The sequence below is a fragment of the Anser anser genome (assembly GCF_964211835.1).
Source record: "Anser anser genome assembly, chromosome: 7".
NCBI classification, from domain to species: domain Eukaryota; kingdom Metazoa; phylum Chordata; class Aves; order Anseriformes; family Anatidae; genus Anser; species Anser anser.
The window spans coordinates 21,670,993-21,691,632 of record NC_139727.1 but is presented as its reverse complement, the minus strand read 5'-3'; the positions used below and the strand labels follow the sequence as shown (position 1 = coordinate 21,691,632).

Here is a 20,640-nt window from a genome sequence, read left to right as displayed (position 1 = left end):
TCTAAAGTTTATTTTCCTATCTTCCAGCACGCTTTACCTAGTACTCATTTGGGCTCCATCACACCCCTTCTGCCAAGTTCCAGCTCCCACTTGTCTGTGTCCCACACTAGCACAGAAACATTGTCCCGGTCTGCTCCCTTTATCAGGGGTGGGGAATGAAAATATCCCCAGAAGGAGCTGCAGGGACCTGCTAACACGGGCCTACTGCACAAAGCGCTGCCTGACTCCACTGATGTGGGGGAGCGGGACAGCCGGTATGTTCCCTACCTTCCCTTCCTGCCTCTTCCTCCTCCACGTGCAATCCATCAGTTGTAGGCTGGCTGTTGCTGGCTGTACATCCGGACCTCACTGCCGCTTGACTTTTGAGAGGACAGCTCCCCTGTTAGCCCATCATTATTAGAGAATGGCCAAGAGACCTCCTCCCTCTGGTAAGGGAGCAATGAAGCCTGCAGCCATCACAAGCTTGGGCAGGTGAATGGTACAAGCTCCCGCCTCTTACCCTCTGTGCTTCTACCAGTCCAGCTCCATTGCAGCTGAGGTTTTGCTTCAGTGCAGCAGCACCTCTTTAAATCACTAGGCTCTGAGTTTGGAAGGAAAACACGCCAGAGTCTTGAGAATAAAGAAGAGTCTTACTCTTCTATACAATGAATATGTCTATATCCAGGATTCGACTCATAACGCTTAAGGGGGGAGAAAAAAAAAAAAAAGAAAAAAAGCAGCTTTTTAGCAACCTCTTGTGGCTGCCTGAGAGAAATGCACAATATTGGATTCTTCCATAAGATGTTCAGGGAGAGATTGCCACCTGCTGTCATCTCTCCAAAATAGCATCTAAGACTTCCGAGAAAGCTCACGCTTTTCTCAGGAGCTCTAATTAATTAACCATGACAACTCCTCCAAACATCCGATCACGGATCTCACGTATTAGCGAATCGCAGCCCCGGTGGGAGCCCCGGGACGGGAGCAGCGATCCCCCAAAGCCTCCCCCCGAGCCGTGTTTTCCTGCACAGTGCCCTTACAAGGTAACAGCGCGCAGCAAAACCCGGCCGTGCCAGCCCTCCTCGCGCAGCAAGCAGCGACAGGCGAGGGCACACGCTCTGGAACCACCACGCATTACGCTGACGGAGGCGGGACTCCTCACCTACGCTAACTTGAAGCACTTGTGGCTTGGAGTACTTTGTAAAAGGCCTGCCGCGATAACTAACCCCGGTACCACTCTGGTGAGGCCTCCTCTCTCTTCCACCGCCCCAATTCTGCCGACACAGCCCCAACTCTTCCAGTCCCCCCCCAGCCGGGCACCCAACCTCTGAAGGGTTCCTGCTGCCCCCAGCCTTGCAGCACAGCAGGCAGAGGAAGCCGAGGGCCTGATCTGATCCCCTCAGCTAAGGGTGAAGCGTGGGCAGCAGAACAGGAGAGACTTGTCCAAGGTCACCCAGGAGGAAAGCAGCCACCCTAAGGGCTGAGAAGGGCCTTCCAGCCACGGCACGAGGGTTAAGGTGCAGACTGCCCGACGTTCTCCACACCCCAGCATCGATTAAAACCTTTGCACTGCCCCTTCCTTTCGCAACGGCCCGGCACCCTCCTTCCCCAACCCCCCAGCTCCCCAGCCAGCTCTCCCAAACGCTCGCTACGAGCCCGGTTACGGGAGGCCGAAGGCACAGCGCTAATCCCAGCTGACCACGCGAGGCGGGGCTGGCGCGGGGCAGAGCTCAGCACATTCCTCCCTGACAGCCACCGGGGCGCGGACACCAGCTCCTCACACCCCGGGGCCGCCCCAAGCGCCCGAGCACGACGCGCGGGGGCACAAACGGCTCCGCACCGAGCGTTACGGTGCCCGACAGGGCTGGGGGGTCCCCCGGCTACCCCACGGCCCCCCCCCGCCGCCCAGAAACCGGGGCGGGGCCGGGGACACGGGACCGGGGCCGGGCAGCGGGGCCGGGGGCAGCCGCTCGGCCCCAGGCCGAGCGGGGCGGAGCAGGGGGGGGTCAGGGAGGGGCGGCCGCGGCCCTTACCGGCTGCCGGGCCCTCCCCGGCTCCCGGCCGTCCCCGCCGAGCTGAGCCCTCACGCCGGTGGCCGCCGGGAGCCCAACAGGCGCCGCCCCCGCCCCGCCGCCCGCAGGAGCGGCCCCGCCCGCCCCGCCGCGCCTGCGCGGCCCCGGCCCGGCCCCTTTACCGGAGCTTTTTTTCCTTTAAATAATATAGTTTCTTTTAAATACGTGCTTCCCTTACAGCGCCGAACTGAGTCGTGACAGGGTGTTGGTAGCAAAGCACAGCATGGGGTTCACAGGAAGCACTCCAAGCCCTCAGCCTCCTGTGATCACCTGCTCCTGGAGCCAAAGAGCAGGGACTCAGACACAGCAAGAGGGGAACTGAATTTTCACCATAAATCAGTGCTGAAGGTATCGTCCCCTTCAGCAACAGAAGGGAAAAGCTTATGGAAAAGGAAGGGTGGCACTAAATAATCTAGGAGCTTGATCAAACGTAACTATGCATAGCTTTCGCAATCAAACTGCAGATAAAGCCGTAGGAGGCTGTGGTCTGCAGCCAGACAGGCGCGCTTTGTGGGTCAGGCTAACCCTAAACCTGGTGGCAGAGCTCAGGTCACGTAGCAGCCAACTGCGGCATCAGTGCTCTTGGACCTGTCACTTCACATGACATGACTGTGCTGTAGTTCAGTTCCAAGCAGCACTTGCAGTAAGCCACTTCATAACAGGCAACACCTCCTACACAAACAGGCTTAGCAAAGGGTGATTTTTGCATGAGGTAAGTAAACCTAGCAGCAGTCCTAGGACTGCTCTCAGAACTTAGCCCCACATAACAGCCTGCCTAGAAAAACGACAGGCATCATTTAATTTTATTGGTCATTGCTTAACCTTCTCAAATTGATAAAAGACAACTAGCACAACAGGTATTATTGATATATTTCACTGCAGTTAGTGGTCAAACGAACAACCATTAACGTATGTCACAGTGAACACTAAAGATGCCACGCCCTGCAGAGCTGATGCAGGAGAAACACTTCCAGCAGCTTTCAGATTTTCCAGCAGCTTTCAGATTTCATAGTGCGTCACCACCGGTGCCTCTTTACTGGGGTCTCCGCCTCTCTCCAGATACAGGTCATTGAAGGGATACTGCTTCGGCCCCTATAAAAACAGAAAAAGAGCAGCAAATATATGACATTCATATAAGCAACTTAAGGGGTAAGGAGAAAACGTCTCATCCAGTTCCCACCAATCTCCCCTGCTTCCTCCCTTACCTCCCCCAAAAAAGGCTTGTCAGTTACAACTTAAATTCTTATTTAAGTGCTTCAGTAGCAACATTCCAGACTTTCCTTGTACCCTAATATTCAGGTTTTGTTTTGTATAAATTCATGTCCTTTAACAGAAACATCAAACATTTGATCAACCAACAGCTCATCTCTGTATGTTCAGACTTATTTATCGAAAGTATTCCAAATGATGCAGATCATGATGTAACTTAAATGTAGGGCAAAAGAAGAGGAAAAAGCATCTCATGCACACGCACACACACAGAGGAGAATGCCCAGTCCAAAGGAAGGATTCTGTAAGAAAATTAAGAAATAGTTCCCCAAGAATGGGAACTGCTCACTGAGATGATCTGTGAGCTGAGCCAAGCCAGCTAACAGAATAACTCAGATTGAACACGGCCTCCCTGCTGCCAGCAGGTTTTCACATGCACACTCACTCAGCTTCAGCAAAAACACCCTTTTGGCCATCAGCAGTGACAAGCAAGAGCTACTGTTCCGCCCTTTACCCAAGGGTGTAACTCACCACAGGCCTGTATGATGGGTAGAACTCTCCGATGCCAAACATGATCAGCATGGTACCCAAAAAAACGAAGAAGTGTTTGCGCATAGTATGCCACGGAATTTGAGTGGGGGATGTATCAAAACGGTTCCGAATATACATGTCAAAGTCCCAGTGCATCTAAAGAACAAAGGAAAAAGACTACACGTTTACCAGCAGTACTCAAGCTGCTCTTACTTAGGAGAGAAGTATTTACAGCATTCTCATTCACAAAACTGCCAGAAGCTGTTTCATGTTTCACAGAGGCAATAAGTCACCTATAGTCATGGCAAGTTGTTGAGTACAGTAAAAGTCAAGACTCCAAATACCATGTTTATACCAGGCAAGCATGCTTAATTATAACATACCAGCAGCTGTTATTTATCTGCATAATCACTCCACCTTAGATTTGCTCCCCAGTGCTGTTGAGAAAGCATGGCAGAAATTGGCACCCTTGTTTATGGAAGATCAGTCACAAACCTCAGCAGAAGTAGCACTTATTTCAAACAAAGAAGCAACTACCTGCCATTTGGAAGCTGGCTCCTCAAAACAGGTAGAGCACCTGCTGCTGCTGCTTCACGACAAGAACAGGGGCAGTAGCAAGCTAATGCCCTTCTTGACTGAAACAGAAGGGCATTCAAACTTCTGCCTCAAAATATACATAGGGAAGTCCTAAGCACATTCTGCCTAGTCTCCTATCACATTATGGAAAGCAGAGAACTCATTAATTTGCAGCTCAAGTACTGCCTCTAGATCCCCTACTTTTAAATTTTCATACACTGCCATTTTGCTGTCAACCCCCGAGAGGCAGACTGAACAGAATTCAGCTGCCTAAACAGAAGCATCTGCCAACACCTACAATAATGTGCCAGTATATTCCACTAGGCCCCCAGCCACCAACTCCACATGGAAATTTCAGACCCCCTCAGGTATTGAAAAGGCACTGAAATCTGAGATTAAGCAACTGAATCCTGCCCTGAGCGTTACGGTGCCATCCCTAAAAAGCAATGAGATATTAAGGACAATGTTTGGGGCAGAAGGCCTGGTTTTCAAGCACTTGTTCAAACCTAAATTACAGCTATGAATTATAAGCAAGAGTCAGTTCTTACAAGTAAAGGTCTTATCCCACCTCAAGGGCACAAGTAAGTATACAAGCATTCCTGTACCAAGCAGCACAGAATCACTGCAAGGTCTTCCATGTAACTGCTTCTGCAGTCATTACAACATAGACTTTAAATTTTACTGAGGTACACATGATAGGGTGCTCTTGCATGCTTATACTATGACATATGGCATACACGTGCTTACATAATTTCTAATTGTAATAAGAAGCATTCAAGTCAATTACCAGATTCAGTAATCACAGCTAGATTTCAGTCCTTCACGGAAAGACCATGTATTAACTGAAAGTTACTCCTGACAAGCAGCTTGAAGAACTCAGAATTTGCAAGTTAATGTACATGTTCTGTCTGCCCATTTCTCTTAAGGCTGTCTTGCACACTTTCTTCAGAGAAAGCCTCCTTATTTCTATTTTATCCCAAAAGAATCCTGGAGTAACAAAACAGCGATAGCTGCTTCCATTGGACTAGAAGGACCTCTACACAAATGAGGGCTTCTTAGCTAGATGAACCTGAACTAAGTTCTGATACCGAGACAGATCAGGCAAAGAAAATGGAGAAGCCTTTCCCATTGCTACAGAGAAAGTTTAATTTGTAAAGTTATTCTTATAAGTAATGAGATGTTAATGTTCCTCAGCAGTTCCACAGCAATTGTTTAGCCTGATGACCACAGCCTAAATTTACTTTTAATTGACTGTCCCTGTGTTATGCATAGGCAACACACCCCTGCACTCCGGGATGCAATTGGACAAAGAATTACAAAGAAAGCACTAAGTAGACATATGTGTTAGTATTTAGTAACAGCAGCATTAACGGCATGAAAACTGCTACTGGCATTCTCACCGGCTCTCCCCAGTTATGCCTGGTATCTGGCTGGTCCCACTGGTACCAGGGGTCTCTCTCATGAGCAGAGCGTTTAGGGAGCATGGGATAGTCACCATACCTGTGAGAAACAGGCGCACGGAAAACAAACAGCCAAGAGAACTGTATTAAGTTTTGATATATATTGTGTAAGACTTTATAAAATAGATGTATGAAAATGGAAGAACACTCTCTTGTTTCTATGGGCTCTGAACTATGCATATATGCTTTTCTTTAAAGAAGAATTGTGCAACTCACATGCAACTTGCACAATTATCACTGTGATAGAAGTTGTTATTATATCAAATGGCATATGTCAAAGCACGCTTGTCAGGCTATGGTACAGGGAAGAAAACGTAAACTTCACTGAAATACATAACCCTTCTTGTCTGGTATTTGGCATGTCTGAATATTCCCCAGAATTTAAACTTCTCCTGAAATATTTATTCCATAAATGGAATTTATAGAATTTATCCCTCTCATTACAACAGCATACAAAGTCTCTCAGACAGTATTATATTTACACAGGCCTCCCATTCATTGTATTTGCTTCTGTTTTGAGCATTTCTTTCCAAGCTGTAAGCTCACAGCACAGCATCCATCAGTACGCAACAGAGAAGACTCTGAGGCCTCGGCAGCCCCAGGGGCACAAAACCCCCCAAGCTCACCCTAAGCCGTCGTCGGGGTAGGGCTGGTAGTCCTCCACCCTCATGTTGTACTTCTTGGCAGCAGCTGCCCGCTCCTCCGGCGTCCGCGGGTAGGGCCCAGGCAGCAGCTCCGAGGACAGACCCGAGGCTGCGGGACAGCACCGAGGCGGGGTGGGTGCAAGCCAAGGGGGGGCCGCGCTGCCCTCCCAGCCCCACACCACCACCCCGCAGCCCTCAGGGACACCTCCCGCCTCACCACGGCTCCCCCCCCCCGACCTCCCACGTACCCGCCCGGGCTCCCAGCGGCGCTGCCACTCTCAGTGCCCGCAGGCGGGCGGCCGCCCGCTGCCAGAGGACACCGCCGATCCCGGCCGCCGCCATCATCCCTCCTCCCAGCGCGCAGGCGCCGCCGACGGCGGCCGGCGGGGGCCAGAAAGGCTCGGGGCGGAGGTAGCGCGGCGTGGCTTTAGCGGCGTGGGCTTGCAGATGCGAGCGGCGCCTCGTCGTGCATAACGCCACTGTGAGCGCGGGCAGGCCTTGCAGTTCGCTCCGCTATGTGAACCCGGCGTGGCTGGGCCCGTCCCCCCCGGTTATTCCCACGATGGGCAGCGTCCCTGTGACCACCTCCGCGAGGAGCCTCAGCGGATCGAAACCCATCGCGGCGCAGCCCTCGTTCAGGCCGCCGGTGCTGGGAGCAGCGCTAATCGCGGGCCCACTGACGGGACGAGGGCAGCGGCGCTCCCTCGGCTGCCCCCGCGCGGAGCCGGCCGCCGAGGCGGGGTCGAGCGCAGGCCCCGGGCTCCGTGAGCCGGGCCCGGCCCGGCCCTGCCCGCCTGGGGTCGCTGCCCGCCGCCGCCGCCGCTCCCTCCGCCCGTCTCCATGGTGCCCCTGCCCTCGCTTCCGGCGTTGCTAGGGGCGGGCGATTTCCGCTTCCGGCGGCCGTCCACTTCCGGGTTTCCCGGTGGGAGGCGGCGATGGCGGCGGCTTCCTCCTCGTCGTCGTCGTCGTCGGCGGGGTGCCGGGAGGGCCCGGCGGCGGGGCCCGGCTGGAGCGAGGCCCAGCTCCGCCGCTACTCCTTCGAGACGCGGCCCATCCCGCGGCTCAGCCACAGCGACCCCCGCGCCGAGGAGCTCATCGAGAACGAGGTGCGGCGGGGCCCGGGGGGCCCGTCCCGTCCCGTCCCGTCCCGTCCCGTCCCCCTCAGCTATAACGAGCGTTTCGCCGCCGCTTCGGCAGCGCTGGCTTGCGAGAGCTGCGGGCAAACGCGCGCTTCGCGTTCTTTTCTCGTTGGGTGGAAGTCACGGAAACGTTAGGTAGAACCGCGGGCTGCCGTCTGCGCTTTTTGAAACGAGAGCGGCCGCAGGTGTGGAGTTTGTATGGCGGTAGCTGCGCTTCTGGTGGCTCCGGAGGACAAACGCGGTCTGGTTTTGGTAAGGTTGGCAGGTTTTGGGGAGGCAAACCTGCGAGAAGGGAGGTTGTGAGTGTACAGCTTGGGAGCAGAGCAGCTGTTGTTATTTTTTACTTCTCGGTGTGTACACACGAGGAGGCAGGTGGCTACCTTTGTGTAAAAAAAGTGGTTCTTTTTTTAACATAGGAGCGATGAAAAGATTTCAGGTTTTGGGTGGCTGTGGGTTATCTGTGATTCTCTAGGAACAGAGATGAGCACTGTCTCCTTTTCCATCTTCAAAAACATCTTTTTGCCAACATTTACCACTTAGTAGCTGAAAGTGACCAGGCAGAATTTACAGTGTCTCCTTGCTACGTGGCAGGACCAAGCAGCCCTAAAACAGTTCCCAGACGGTGTTTGTCTAACCTCGCGTGTCAGAGATTAGCCAAGTAGATAGCGGAACCTGTCCCATTGCTGCTAGGAGCCTGCTGCAGGAGCAGGCCACCACTCTTTTAAAACTTCCTATCGTATTTTGCATTTTTCTATCTGGATAAAGGATCTCATCACACTAAATGCCTTTTCCAATTGCCCACATTTAAAGAGAATTTTTGGGGTTGCAATAACAAATACGATCGTTCGCGAGTTCAAAAGGTCTTTGAATTGATAAACTTCCTGTTTTTCTCCAGGAGCCAGTGGTGCTGACAGATACTAATCTGGTTTATCCTGCTCTCAAATGGGACCTGGACTACCTCCAGGAAAACATTGGCAATGGGGACTTCTCAGTGTACAGTGCCAGCACACACAAGTTTTTGTACTATGATGAGAAGAAGATGGCCAACTTTAAGAATTTCAAACCCAAGTCGAGCAGGGAAGAGATGAAGTTTGCTGAGTTCGTGGACAGACTCCAGGAAATACAACAAAAAGGGAGTGCTGAGAGGTAAGCGATATGTGGAAGTTTCTCCATTTCTGCAGGTCTATGTACCAGGTATGTTTCTCTTCAGAGACTGTTGATAAAAACCTCTCAAACTTTTCGTTTGTATAAGCTTTTCCTGCATAGCTGCTACAACTGTATTATCCAATTAAAGAAGGCCATGCACTTAAATAATCAAAACTGTTCAAATTGTATATTTACAGAGATTCTTCTCTGTCCGTGGCAGGGTTTAGATAGAGAAGGCTCTACACGTCCCTTGGTTTTGGCAGACTATGCTATTGGTAGAGGAGCTTAATTACAGATGGAAAGGCTTGATGGAAACATGCTGTGTTTCCTGAGCACTTTTTTGCCCTCACACGCTTGTGGTAGATGAGGTAACTCATTGCAGGGGACTGGAAGCGGTGACATTTATCTGGGGATCATTCGTGAGTGTTTTTGGTACTTGATAGTGGCCAGTCTGGTAAGGGCTTCTTCCTCTTGCACCGTGAGGTGTTGTTCTTGATCTAAAATTCTGATTTTTTTCCCCAGTGATTGTTCATGCAGAGTTGTGTTCTGTTCCATTTTGTACCAGAGAATCATTTGGCAAAGCTTGTGGATTTCTGGAAGCTCTTCCTTTCCACAGCTGTTTATGGTGCTGATAGAACAGAATCTCTAGAAGTTCTCACTCTCTGTTTTTAAAGTCTTTCTGAAGAGATGCTGAGATGCATCTTTATGTTCATTACAATGCTTAACATTTGATTGTTGCCTTCCTCTGGGGAAATACAGGCTATATCTGCAGCAAACCCTGAATGACACAGTTGGAAGGAAGATTGTGGTGGATTTCCTTGGCTTCAACTGGAACTGGATTAACAAACAGCAAGGGAAACGTGGCTGGGGTCAACTGACTTCTAACTTGCTTCTTATTGGCATGGAAGGTAAGTGGCTTCCTGTTACTAGAGAAGGGGAGAAAGTTTGTCTTTTAAAGTTAATTTTGCACTAGTTTCTGAATGTTCCTTCCAAGCAAGCAGTTTAAAGCTTTTGGCTGGAAGGGTACTGTTGCCACAATTCAATGCGCGTTGAAAAGAGAAGAAAAACCCCAAAGGAATAGCCTGCTTGCTGAGAATGCCTGGAGGTAATCTCCTGCTCCCGGAAAGGCTCTGTGTGATGCTCTCGGGGCTGGGTTTTTAGTGATAGCTAATCATACTTTGAAACCTGTTTTTTCGTTGGACAATTCAGATACAGTAGATTTTAAATGCCTGGAGTCGGAGTTTACAAATTGAGCAAAGTTAGCCTTCTGGGCCTTTCTTAGGAGTGACCAATTACCCCAACGAGATTTTCTCCACCGGAGGAAACATTGATTCTTCCATGAGGTATTTGTTCTAAATTGAGTTGGTGCACCATGCTAAAAAGGAATTCTCTGTCAATTCAGAACTGAATGGAGGGTGCTGGAGAACTTGAAGATGGATAAACCCTAATACAACTGGATAAAGTAGAGTTCCAAATCCATGTGGAGACTCATTCATAGGCAGGTGCCTGGGGAGATAGAGGTGCTACTGCACTTGACAAGGAGAGCATTCCAGTAGAAAGTAATCTCAACAACTGGGCCAGGAATGCACACAGTTTTGTGGAGTGGGCTGGCCTATAATCAATGTGGCCGTCACATCCGTATGTCCAGTTATAATTACCCTGCAATTCATGGCTGTTCAGTTCTGACTGCAGGTATTTTTTCCCCTCTGTGTTAAGTCATATTCAGCTTGCAGCAGTTTGTCTTTGCCACGTGCTTTTCTAGCTGAGAAGAGAGAACCTCATTTAAAAGTACTGCATCAACACTTCCATGTAGGTCATAATATGATCAACAAAAATCCTATTATCAGCAGGTTCTGCACAAAAAAAAACAACAAGGGATTGTTGTGAACCAGTGTGTACTAGTGATCTATTTAATGAAGTTATGGGGTTAGCTGTTATCTTAATTCTAAAATATATCTTAATTGAAAACACATGTAAAAAAAAAAAGCCAAATGAGCAATATCTGAATTGGCAAACAGCCTGAAAACAATAGAGGGGTGTGAAATGACTCGCTGTATTTTAAGATTTGATTAAACTTAACATCTAGTGGTGATAGTCAAGCTTCATAATCAGTGCCTTAGGCTGAGCAGGGGCAGTTGTGTTACGAAGCCGCAATGACTGGATTTGTTTACTCCTCTTTTTTTTGCAAAACTACTAGGACGTTTTTCAAAATCAGGCTGTTAGACTCCTCTAGACTAATAATAATTTTATAAAGTCCATTCCACAGTTTATCAGCTAAACATTGTTTTATGAAAAAACTTCCCGTCAACATTTGCCATCTGCTGTTCATGGAGACAAGCTGGAAATCCTAGTCCTGCAGAGCACAAGTTGCTGAATATGGATTTAGAATGGCAATTGTTAAGTGGGGTAGCAACTGCTCAATAAAGGCTGACTGATGCCATGTTCAGTTTGTAACATTTCTGGGGTCATTTTCATTGCTTAGTTTTCTTGATATATGGAAGTATATTTACTGTCTTCACTCTACCAAGGAATATAACTTGCTTCAGTCTCTTATAACTGCATGAGTGCCTTGTTTTGATTATCCTCTGCCCTTTCTGTGTAGGGAATGTGACACCAGCTCATTATGACGAGCAGCAGAACTTCTTTGCTCAGATTAAGGGTTACAAGAGGTGTATCCTTTTCCCTCCTGATCAGTTTGAATGCCTCTACCCTTATCCTGTGCACCATCCATGTGACAGACAGAGCCAGGTGAGAGTAGCAGATTTGTTCTCGGCTTCATTGGGGGGAAAAAAGGGCATTTATGAAGATGCTAGGTGGGAAGAAGCTATGCTAGAATTAAAGCTGCATACCACTTCTGAACTTTGGAAACACCAGAGTTCAGATCTGTTAACATTGAGAACAGATGGGAGAACTGGAGGAGTTTCTGTTTGTTTCAGTTCCTAACGTGCAAGCATTAGGATTATAAATGTCTCCTACTGATAAAAAAACAAAACAAAAACTGGCATGCAGCTGCTGCTTCCTCTGTTCTGGTTCATTGATCACTTGGTCAAAGATGGATTTGCTTGTAGACAAATTTCAGGACTCCTTTTGAGGTGGTGGCACTTTGAGGATACTGCAGGAGCTTGCTATGGAATTAAGAAAAATGGGGATGTAAAAACCATAAAGGAAAGATGAGGATTTCATACTGAGACCTAATAAGGAGGGCTCTCACTGCAGGAAGTTTTTCCTGAGTTTCTTACTCTTTTCTTGTGTTAGGTGGACTTTGACAATCCCGACTACGAGAAGTTTCCAAACTTCCGGAGCGTGGTTGGCTATGAGACGGTGGTGGGTCCGGGGGATGTACTATACATACCTATGTACTGGTAAGAAGGATGGTGGGAACTGTGCTGTGACCAGCAAACAGGTTTAACAGAGGTTCTTCTCTTTAAACTCTTGGTATGGCTGTAAAGAAAATTTTGCCATTCCAACAAGTATGATGTTTTCCGTGATAACTTGGGCCAATCTGCTTCCTATCTTTAGGATGGGAGTGGTAATTCTGCCTGATGCTACATTGTTGTGTGTGTGTGCTCTACTGACATGCAAGAAAAGGGTCTGTATTTAAATAAGGAGAGTTCTCCAGAAGTTCTGTGGCCTTTGTGGTGGATGTGTAGGGTCAGGGTTGTCCAATGCAGTTTGAACACACAATGTTCATTAAATATTTGCCTATAAGCTGTAGCAATAGTTTCTCTTTTTTTTCCCCCCCTGCTGTGTCCGTGCAGGTGGCACCATATTGAGTCTCTCCTGAATGGCGGGATTACCATCACTGTGAACTTCTGGTACAAGGTGAGTGCAAGCACCTTCCTGTGCAGCTTGGGTAGATCTGTTCCAGTGTACTTTTTCAGATAGAGCTGTATTGGCACATGTTGTCATTGCAATAACTTAATTGCTCCAAATCCCGTGCTTGAAAGTTGAAAGCTACTTTCTGTATTTCCTGTGGTATGTAAAGAGCTGGGTGTCTGGGAGAAGGTGGAATAACCTGTCAATTCAGTAAGCATGCAATGAGTTGCTTTTGGTATTTCAGGGCGCCCCAACCCCAAAGAGAATTGAATATCCATTAAAGGCTCATCAGAAAGTGGCGATAATGAGGAACATTGAGAAGATGTTGGGAGAAGCCTTAGGAAATCCACAAGAGGTACAAAAGAGAACTAAATAATTGCTGCTGTTGAAATGGTTGTAGGTTAGTGCAAAGCTCAAGATACCTGCTTATTTGGCTCTGCAGGCATTGTCACAGCGTGGGTAGGAGAAAGCAGTGTTCCTCTTTTGCTGTGACTGGTTCTTCATGCTGTATTCAGAATGTCCTTTGGCTAGAAAAAAAGCAAACTCCTTAACTTGAAATTCTGAAAAACTACAGGCAGTGGAATAACTGTTTTCATATATGGGGGAAGGTGTATTTTTGCTTTGGGCGCTGCCAGAGAAGTGTTACTCTCAAACTGTCACAAGTCTCCTATGCAGCAACAATACCCAGTATTTGAGGAAAATTAAAACCATTTTACCTGTTGAATCCAAATCTGTTAAACTGGAAAACAGCTTCTCAGTAAAGTCATGTGCTTCCCCCTTAACACATCCCAGTCATCTCTGCGTTTTCTGCAATTTTAACCAACTGTATTTCAGAAAAACAGTACGCTAAAGTACTAATACATGCTTTTGAAGATCTCATGTTATTCTGAAAGTGGAAATACTGGATGTGAATAGAAATGCTTTTGTGGTCTATTTCCCTTACCACTGTGCAGGAACTATTCTTTAGTTCCGTAGCATGAGGTCAGGCCTTTCCTCTGCAGTTATCTTACCACCATAGCATGCTGAAGTTCTTCCTCCAAGCGCTGCCTGAAGGAAGCTGAGAAAGAGGAGTGGTCTTGGCTGGAAACAAAACCTTGCAAATCTGTTAGTACTAACCTTCATTGCAGGTGACCCCAAAGACCAGAGAGGATTCAGTGGGTAAGAATATTCCTTCTTTCACCTGCAAAAAGCAACCGATGCCTACTGCCTCCTTTTAATAGCATCTACTGAGAAATCATAAGTCTGTGCTGGGAAGTGAAAACATTTCAAACCAGTGCTACGCACGCGATGTTTGGTGGCAACTGAAGTTGAGTGTTGACTGAGAACTCTGGGTGCCCTAGTGTGTTATCTAGAAGATACCTAGAAACCGATTCAGTGTACCTTAGGATCAGTTTGCATACTGACATCCTCTGCCCTGGGCCATTCAGCTCGTAAGCTGTCTTGATGTGGGAGAAGCAGGCTGTGCAATTGCCACTTGTAACTGTTCTGGCTAACAGTGTTTTTTTGCTTTGAACAGGTCGGTCCCTTGTTGAATATGATGATTAAAGGACGGTATGACTAATGCCTGGCTGCCCCGGGTGACTGATGTTGGAGCTGCTTTGTTCACAAGCAATGGAAGATACTGAGCGCTAGTATTGCACGCAGCACTTAACAGACTGATGGGTTTCCTGGCCCATCCCTGTCCCTGCCCCACTACAACAAAGGGGGCTACTGGAACTGTAAAACCATTAGTACCCCATTCATCCTTCACTGTCATCTAACAGAACCTCCCAAGAACGAGTCTGCACTTATTGGAAGCTGGATTCATGCTCACTAACTTGTTTTTTTTCCCCTTCCTCTACCCTGTTTGCCACAACAAGGGGCACGGCTTCTGGCACTCGGGTGTGTTGCTTCAGGATTTTCAGGCGTTTGAAGAAGAGCTTGGAGGGGAAATGAGATTGATCTTGTTTCCTCAGCCTCATGAGGTTTGGGCCTCCTGGCTGGGTTTATGTGTTGGTGCCTGCAGCGGATGTAAGATGGAAAGTGATAGGTTTCACAGTTCTCTGTTATTAGAGGACCTAGCCATGCTCAGCTCTGGCACCTTTTTCTATAGTGGAAACGAAAATGTGAGCTGGCCTGTGCGTGATGAGCAACTGGACAAATGATTTGATTTCTTCAACGCAAGACTTTCATGCTTGGGACTTTGCACAGGGCAGAGGGAGAGAAGTGAATTCATCTAGTATGTGAGCACCAGATCCTGTGCTCTCCAAATGTCTGTGTTGTAGGAGTCTAGATAAATCTCCTTCATTCTGACAGCAGTTTTGGGGAGTGAAGGCTTCTCTCCTACTCTTGTGGAGCTGTAGTGTGGTTAAAAGGGGATGAAGCATTATGAAGGGAGATGCATAAATGCCAGGCCAAATTTCAAGTCTTGAATGATTAAGCCACATCTTTTTAAAAAAAAAAAAAATCTCTAGGGGCACAGAGAGAGACTGTCAAGACAATGTCAGACAGGTACAGAGTCTCCCTTCTCCCCACCAGGGGTGCTGGCTCCTCAGACTAACGTGGGAAGTGCCCTTTTTACTGAAACTGCAAGAACTCGAGTGTGTGTGGCTGCGCACTTGTGCGCATGTTTGTGTGATGTTGTATGACTTCTGTCCATCAGTTTAATCCATGACAGTGTGTGGTTCCCTTTCTTGTACAGTCACTTGAAAGAGGTCAGGGCTTTCTGTTTTAATGTGGTTAAGTTTATCTTGATCCTTCTTGTGTTCTGGGGCTTGATGTGGCAGGCTGGGAAGTGGCAAGACCAGGGCACAGGAACAAGAGGAGCTTATGGTTGAGTCCTTGGCAATCATCCTAAAAAATTATTTTGCTTTCTTCCACCTCTGCCACTAGAAGCCCTAGGCTCATATGGAGGCCGGTTTTTTTATTCCCCATGGTCCACTGCACTGCTCTTCCTGGTTTGGGGCAGTGTAATGGACTTGAATATTTGATGCAGTTGTAATGGATCCCAAGAGCTAGAGGTGGGAGAAGCTGTTGTATTTTACTGCAGAGAATAGCAAACATTCTATTGAGACTTCCCATTATTTTCCTTTTTTTTCCTGACATGGTATTCTGATAAGTGTTGAGAAGATGGTGCTCAAGAAGTGCTCTGCCTTTGGCTTCAGGCTCCATCTTTTTCTGGGACAGCTCGTGTACCTCTTGCTGTGAGCTTCTCTCGCGCAAAGGTGAAGGACTTCTTGAACAGGAAGTCCTGGGGGATAGTTTTATGGCTGCTTACAGGTCAGAACAAATTAAGTGTAATTGGCAGCTACAGGGCCCTTGATTAAGAAATATGTCCATGTCACCGAGTAGTCTGACTGCCGTGTTATTTGTTGCAGACTATCCAGAGCTGTGGTTAGATCCAAACGAAGGTCACTCAGCTGGATACTTATCAACGCTCAGCCTTTGGGTATGTGGGGAAGAAAGGCTGCTGACTGGCCAAAAGCAAGAGCTTCCCAGGAATCCTGGGTATACGTGCGGTCTCTGGCCTTGGTTGAAAGATGCTCAAATGAAATCCCGTCTCTGTGCTATTTATTAAGCACACAGTAGTCTCCAGTACTACTTGTTAGGCACCATCAACTCTTGAAGCTCAGGGTGGGAGTTCACATCCCATGTGGAGAGCGAATGGTACTTACAGAACTTTAGGATCCTTTTTATCTTTATTTGCCAAAGGTCTAACTTTTTAAGTGTCTGAACAGTTTTTGCTGCACTTGACTTTGTGAAAGCTCATTTACAATGCACTGATGGACTGACTCTCCCCTTCCGTTTTCACCTTGTGCTTTCAATGCCCCTTGCCATGGTATTGGGAAGCTGTGTGTGTTCTCTGCTAGGGGTGTGTGTGTGCAGGGGGTGGGGTGTGACAAACACACGGTACCTTCTGAAGTGTAGTTCTTAAATACAACCAATGTTGAACAACAGAACTGTGTGGCTTCCATTTTGTGAGTGGCTGTATAGGAGAGCAGTATAAGGAGGTGTGTGTATGGAGATACTTTTCAGCCTAACTTCACTTTTTGTTATTCGCTGTTGAAGGCTGCTGGTCTCCAAAGCTGCCTTCAAAACAGCAGTACCAACTGCATTACTGTGTCTTCATGATTTTTTTCCCCATACTACTCCCATCAGCCTGGAAGGAAAGCTGGGAATAAAATGATATCTTTGAACTTTGTAAATGACGAATGTTAGGTAAGGAACAAATTCTTCTCCCTGCTGACTTGAATGCTGTCACTATGCTCTGGTTGCTGATGAAACCAATGGAGCAAACTACATGGTCAGGTCTAATGAGTTCCATCAGTTGTTTCTCCTTTGGAATATCTCGTCCTTTGTTTGAGCCTTTATCTGATTCATGCTTTAGTCAAGGTGATTTTGGTGGGAGGTTTCCTGTTCGTGTAACTCTGCTCCCTGTTAGCAGCCTTGGGTGGTGGAGTCCTCTATACAAACCTAAGACACAGATCATGTTATGCTGGTGATAACTACAGCAATTTTAGCATCTAACCGTCAGTGAAACATTGTTGGCAAAATCAGCCCAAATTTCTAATGTGTAGTAAAATGGGGAGAAGTTGAACAGAGGATAGGGATGTTGGGGGTGGTGGTGAGACAGAGACAGCTGTCTGACCCTGGGGTACCATGATTGGCAGTCTCCTCACATCCTCAAGGGATAGTTTGAATGTGGAGGGAGTAGGAAAGACAAGTGGTAAGACTTCTGTGGCCATGGGCACTCACCCTTCCCTGCCGTGCCTGCTGGGATCATCATCTCTTTGACACACAATTGCTTCTGTTATTCTGAGCTTAGTTGCCTGAATGTGTCTGATTTTGTAGTCTTTTTTTGTACGTGTCCCTCTTGAGTAACATACACGGCTAGTACCACAAAGCTCAGAAGTGTCTTGGGTTGTGGAGAGAAAGAGAGGAAACAGGTATGCGAACTGTGGCATTTAATGGGTCCAAGGTGAAGCCTTGTCAGGGTCAGAAATGAGAAGGAATAGGACCAGGTGCAGAAATAGTTGTGATGCTGGGGCAGTGTAACACGGGGGGGAGGGGTGAGACCTTCGGCTTTAAAGCAGCCCTTGAGGGAAATAAAGGCAGGCCTTGGGCAAAGCTACTGCTGCTTTTCTTTAGGGCAGTTCTTAGCAAGGAGCAAGCTGACCTTGAACACAGCCAGCTGCTACTCAGGTCTAAAGCCCTGGAATGGGGACAGCACACTCCAGCCTTGGCACTCCTTTCTGCCACATGTGCACGAGGGGTTTCCTCGCACTGTTTTATGGTCCTCATCTTCTCATCCTGTTTGGGAGACAGCACCTCTGCTGTCAGAGTCTCAGGAAGTTCTGAAGGCACTGACTTCCCTGGGTGATTTTCTGTATTGGTGCTGTGAAGGAGGACTTCCTGTTCAAGGAAAGGAAAAGAGACGTTACTGTGACAAACACATGCAAAGTAAGTTCTAATTACTGCCTCGCAAAGTCAAATATTTGTTGCAAGCAGAGGACTAATTGTGGGGGGAGGGAGCGGAAGTAGAGGCTCGTGGAGTGTAAGTGGAACAGATGCCTGGACGCCTTGGGGAAACGCAGCTTTCCTCTACAAATCAGAGCTTTAAATTACAAGGCTTTTACCAAAGAGAACAGTTGTGAGAAGTCGTCTGCTCTCATTTGCGTAATGGCTTCTGTCACTGGTGATTAGACACAGGATGAAGGAAAAGAAATTTGACAATTAGGAATGAGCGATCATTAATCAGAATCTTTGTTAGAAGGAGGGAAGGGGGGGAGAATATCCCTCAAACAATGGAGGCAGCCACAAGAGCCACAGTGAAGTCCATGAGATGCATAACTGAGTGCTACCGTTGCTCCACAGAGCCCCCTCCGCCTAGATGTGGAGCAGCAGCAAGGGTCTCAGCTCTGATGAAAGGCTTGTGGAGGAAGGCAGCTGGGTAAAATCTTCCCCATGCTGCTCAGTGTCACCTGTATGCTTAGTAAGGGAGATGTTGTATCTTGGAGCCCTCTCCTTGCCCTATCAACACCTTGTGCTTCCTTCTCAGTGCCTGCCCGCACACTGCCAGCAGAAGGCACAGAATCAACTTGCTAAACTTTTCAGACTCCTTTCCCCCAACCTTACATGCAGCCTTGCAGATTCTAGTGTAGAGAAGAGCTGGAATGGGCATTGACTGGCACATGGAAAGAGAAGGATGAGCAACATGAAAGCAGTTCCAGCTCTTCTGATAATGCCACTGCCCACAAGAGCAAGGAGGAACCTGATGGGCTGCGTGGCAGATAAATAAAAGAAGGTACTTGTGACCTCTCTTTGTCATTTGCTGGCTTAGCTCATCAGACAGCTATGCACAATAAAGTATATGTATTTGGTTTTTGCTTGTTTGTTACCTGTTTTTCCTACAGCTGTCATCCTTGAAGATGTCCTGTGTGACTGCTACTGCAGGGAGGCACAAACAGAGGTACAGTGAACAGAATAGCACCTACCTCACACTGAGCAGATGCCTACCCCTCAGATGAAGGCTTATAGTCTTGTTCAAGCAAGGTGTGACTGAAGGGATAGGTGAGGTGCAGTGCTTACGCTGAACAGATCTGTAGGGATATAGCATCTTCGTAAAACCCCATACTTTCCCTAGAACAGCACTTAGAGCACTACATACTGAGCATGTATTGGGGTCTCTCCTTACTGAACATAAAGCTATGCCTCTCTAGCAGCCACTAAGTATTTTAGTTTTGGTAGGCTAGACTTTACAAGCAGGATGTAATCAGTTTACCTAATGCTCAACTTGATCAGTAAGTCAGTGGCCAGCAAGGCGCAGAGGGATGTTCAACCCAAAAGCTAGTTTGCCTTCAGAATTATAGCCCTGACTGTTCCATCAACTCTGTCACAATAGCTTGCACCTGTTTGAAACTTTCAATCTATTGGGAAATATATGGAGAAAAGGGAAAAATGGGTAAGGTATTTGAGTTCTCCAAACAGAAATAGTTGTGCATTATATATATATATATATATATATATAATGCGATAAGTCTATCATTATCTCCACCTGTAGCTCCACAACCATTTCCTGGTTCCACCAAACACTGTCACACAGAGAAAATCACCTTAAATGTACACAACTTGTAGAACCATGGCAGTAACTTGCGCCTGGGTAGAGAAAACTAAGTGTCTTTATTGGGTGTGATTGCAAGGAAAAATCACCATTCATCAGCTGGAAAAAGCAGTAGCTAGTTGATTGCATACGTATGTGCACACAGTGTTTGCCCAGGCAAACAGCAGGGTGAAGGTTAAGCACAGGAAGGGTATTTAGGAGTGAGTGTCTGGCTGGCTAGCTAAAATCAAAGGACATGAGGATATCATGGTGTTATAGCAGATGTTAGGAGCTTTAGGCATATTGCAGTAGGGGTAGGGTTCATGTGAGCTGAAGTGGGCGTTATTGCAGTGGAAAGCTGCAGTTCTCATCCTCAGTTCTCTAAAAATTGACATGTTGTATATGTATTTCAAAGTCTTGTCATGTTAGATATTTTAGTGTGGTTTATAGGAAGAGGCACTGCATCTGATTAGATCAACAAATACAACTTGGGAGGGAGGATGACAGACCATTTGTGGGGCAAACAAGGTTGCTTGGTGTATCTTATCAAGACTGGAGCTTACTAGATTCATTGATTTCAGTGACAGCTTCTGTCTTTGCAAGGCTGGGTCATTCACTTGAGGCAGAGGTCTCCATCAGGGTGATTATTCTTTCTGTGACTGGAAATCAAAGCAGATATTTCCAAAGGGGAGAGCTGAATCTGTTTCACCCCATTCCTAGCTGACTCCAAGTTCAGACAAATGATAGCACTTGGATTTTCAGCCTCTTCTTTTCATCCTCACATTTTTTGCAGATGGTAAGGTAGCTTGTTGTGATGTGGGACTGCTGTCGGAATACCTCACAAACATGCCGTAAGCCCTGAGAACGCCTAGGCTTTGACATGACAAGGTATTGCCCTTGCTGCAAGAGGTGTCACTGAGCTGGGTGGCCAGAGCCTTCGGTGTGATTTTCATCTCAGAGTTTCAGCTGTGTTTTTTCCTGAACAGTCAGCAT

At 47.5% G+C, this 20,640-nt stretch overlaps 3 protein-coding genes across 7 annotated transcripts in view; 1 reads left to right on the top strand and 2 right to left on the bottom strand.

Annotated features, from left to right (window-relative positions):
• Window positions 1–2,146, bottom strand: part of SEC31B (SEC31 homolog B, COPII coat complex component) — a 33,072-nt gene extending 30,926 nt beyond the window's left edge. The window contains exons 1-3 of one of the 4 annotated variants that reach the window (XM_083844711.1): window positions 2,010–2,146; window positions 500–680; window positions 268–379 (exon numbers count right to left, since the gene is read on the bottom strand). The gene's annotated coding sequence lies outside the window, so the exon portion shown is untranslated. The remainder of the gene's footprint in view (window positions 1–267; window positions 380–499; window positions 681–2,009) is intronic. The other 3 variants (XM_083844714.1, XM_083844713.1, XM_083844712.1) reach the window with 3 other exon arrangements.
• A 755-nt stretch (window positions 2,147–2,901) lies between these two features.
• NDUFB8 (NADH:ubiquinone oxidoreductase subunit B8) lies at window positions 2,902–7,232 on the bottom strand. Its single transcript, XM_083844718.1, has 5 exons — window positions 6,717–7,232; window positions 6,451–6,577; window positions 5,765–5,864; window positions 3,789–3,944; window positions 2,902–3,140 (listed from the first exon to the last, which is right to left on the bottom strand). Exons 1-5 carry the CDS (start codon window positions 6,811–6,813, stop codon window positions 3,048–3,050), a joined length of 573 nt encoding a protein of 190 aa, XP_083700844.1. The 5' UTR covers window positions 6,814–7,232; the 3' UTR covers window positions 2,902–3,047.
• Window positions 7,233–7,355: 123 nt separating this feature from the next.
• On the top strand, window positions 7,356–16,504 carry HIF1AN (hypoxia inducible factor 1 subunit alpha inhibitor). Of its 2 annotated transcripts, XM_083844717.1 has the most exons (9): window positions 7,446–7,574; window positions 7,728–7,859; window positions 8,503–8,753; window positions 9,513–9,661; window positions 11,356–11,501; window positions 12,009–12,115; window positions 12,512–12,575; window positions 12,814–12,924; window positions 14,086–16,504. In XM_083844717.1, exons 2-9 carry the CDS (start codon window positions 7,806–7,808, stop codon window positions 14,128–14,130), a joined length of 927 nt encoding a protein of 308 aa, XP_083700843.1. In that variant the 5' UTR covers window positions 7,446–7,574; window positions 7,728–7,805; the 3' UTR covers window positions 14,131–16,504. The 2 variants fall into 2 exon arrangements, with proteins under 2 accessions (XP_083700842.1, XP_083700843.1); XM_083844716.1 differs by lacking the exon at window positions 7,728–7,859 and having other exon boundaries at window positions 7,356–7,574.
• The last annotated feature ends 4,136 nt before the right edge of the window (window positions 16,505–20,640 follow it).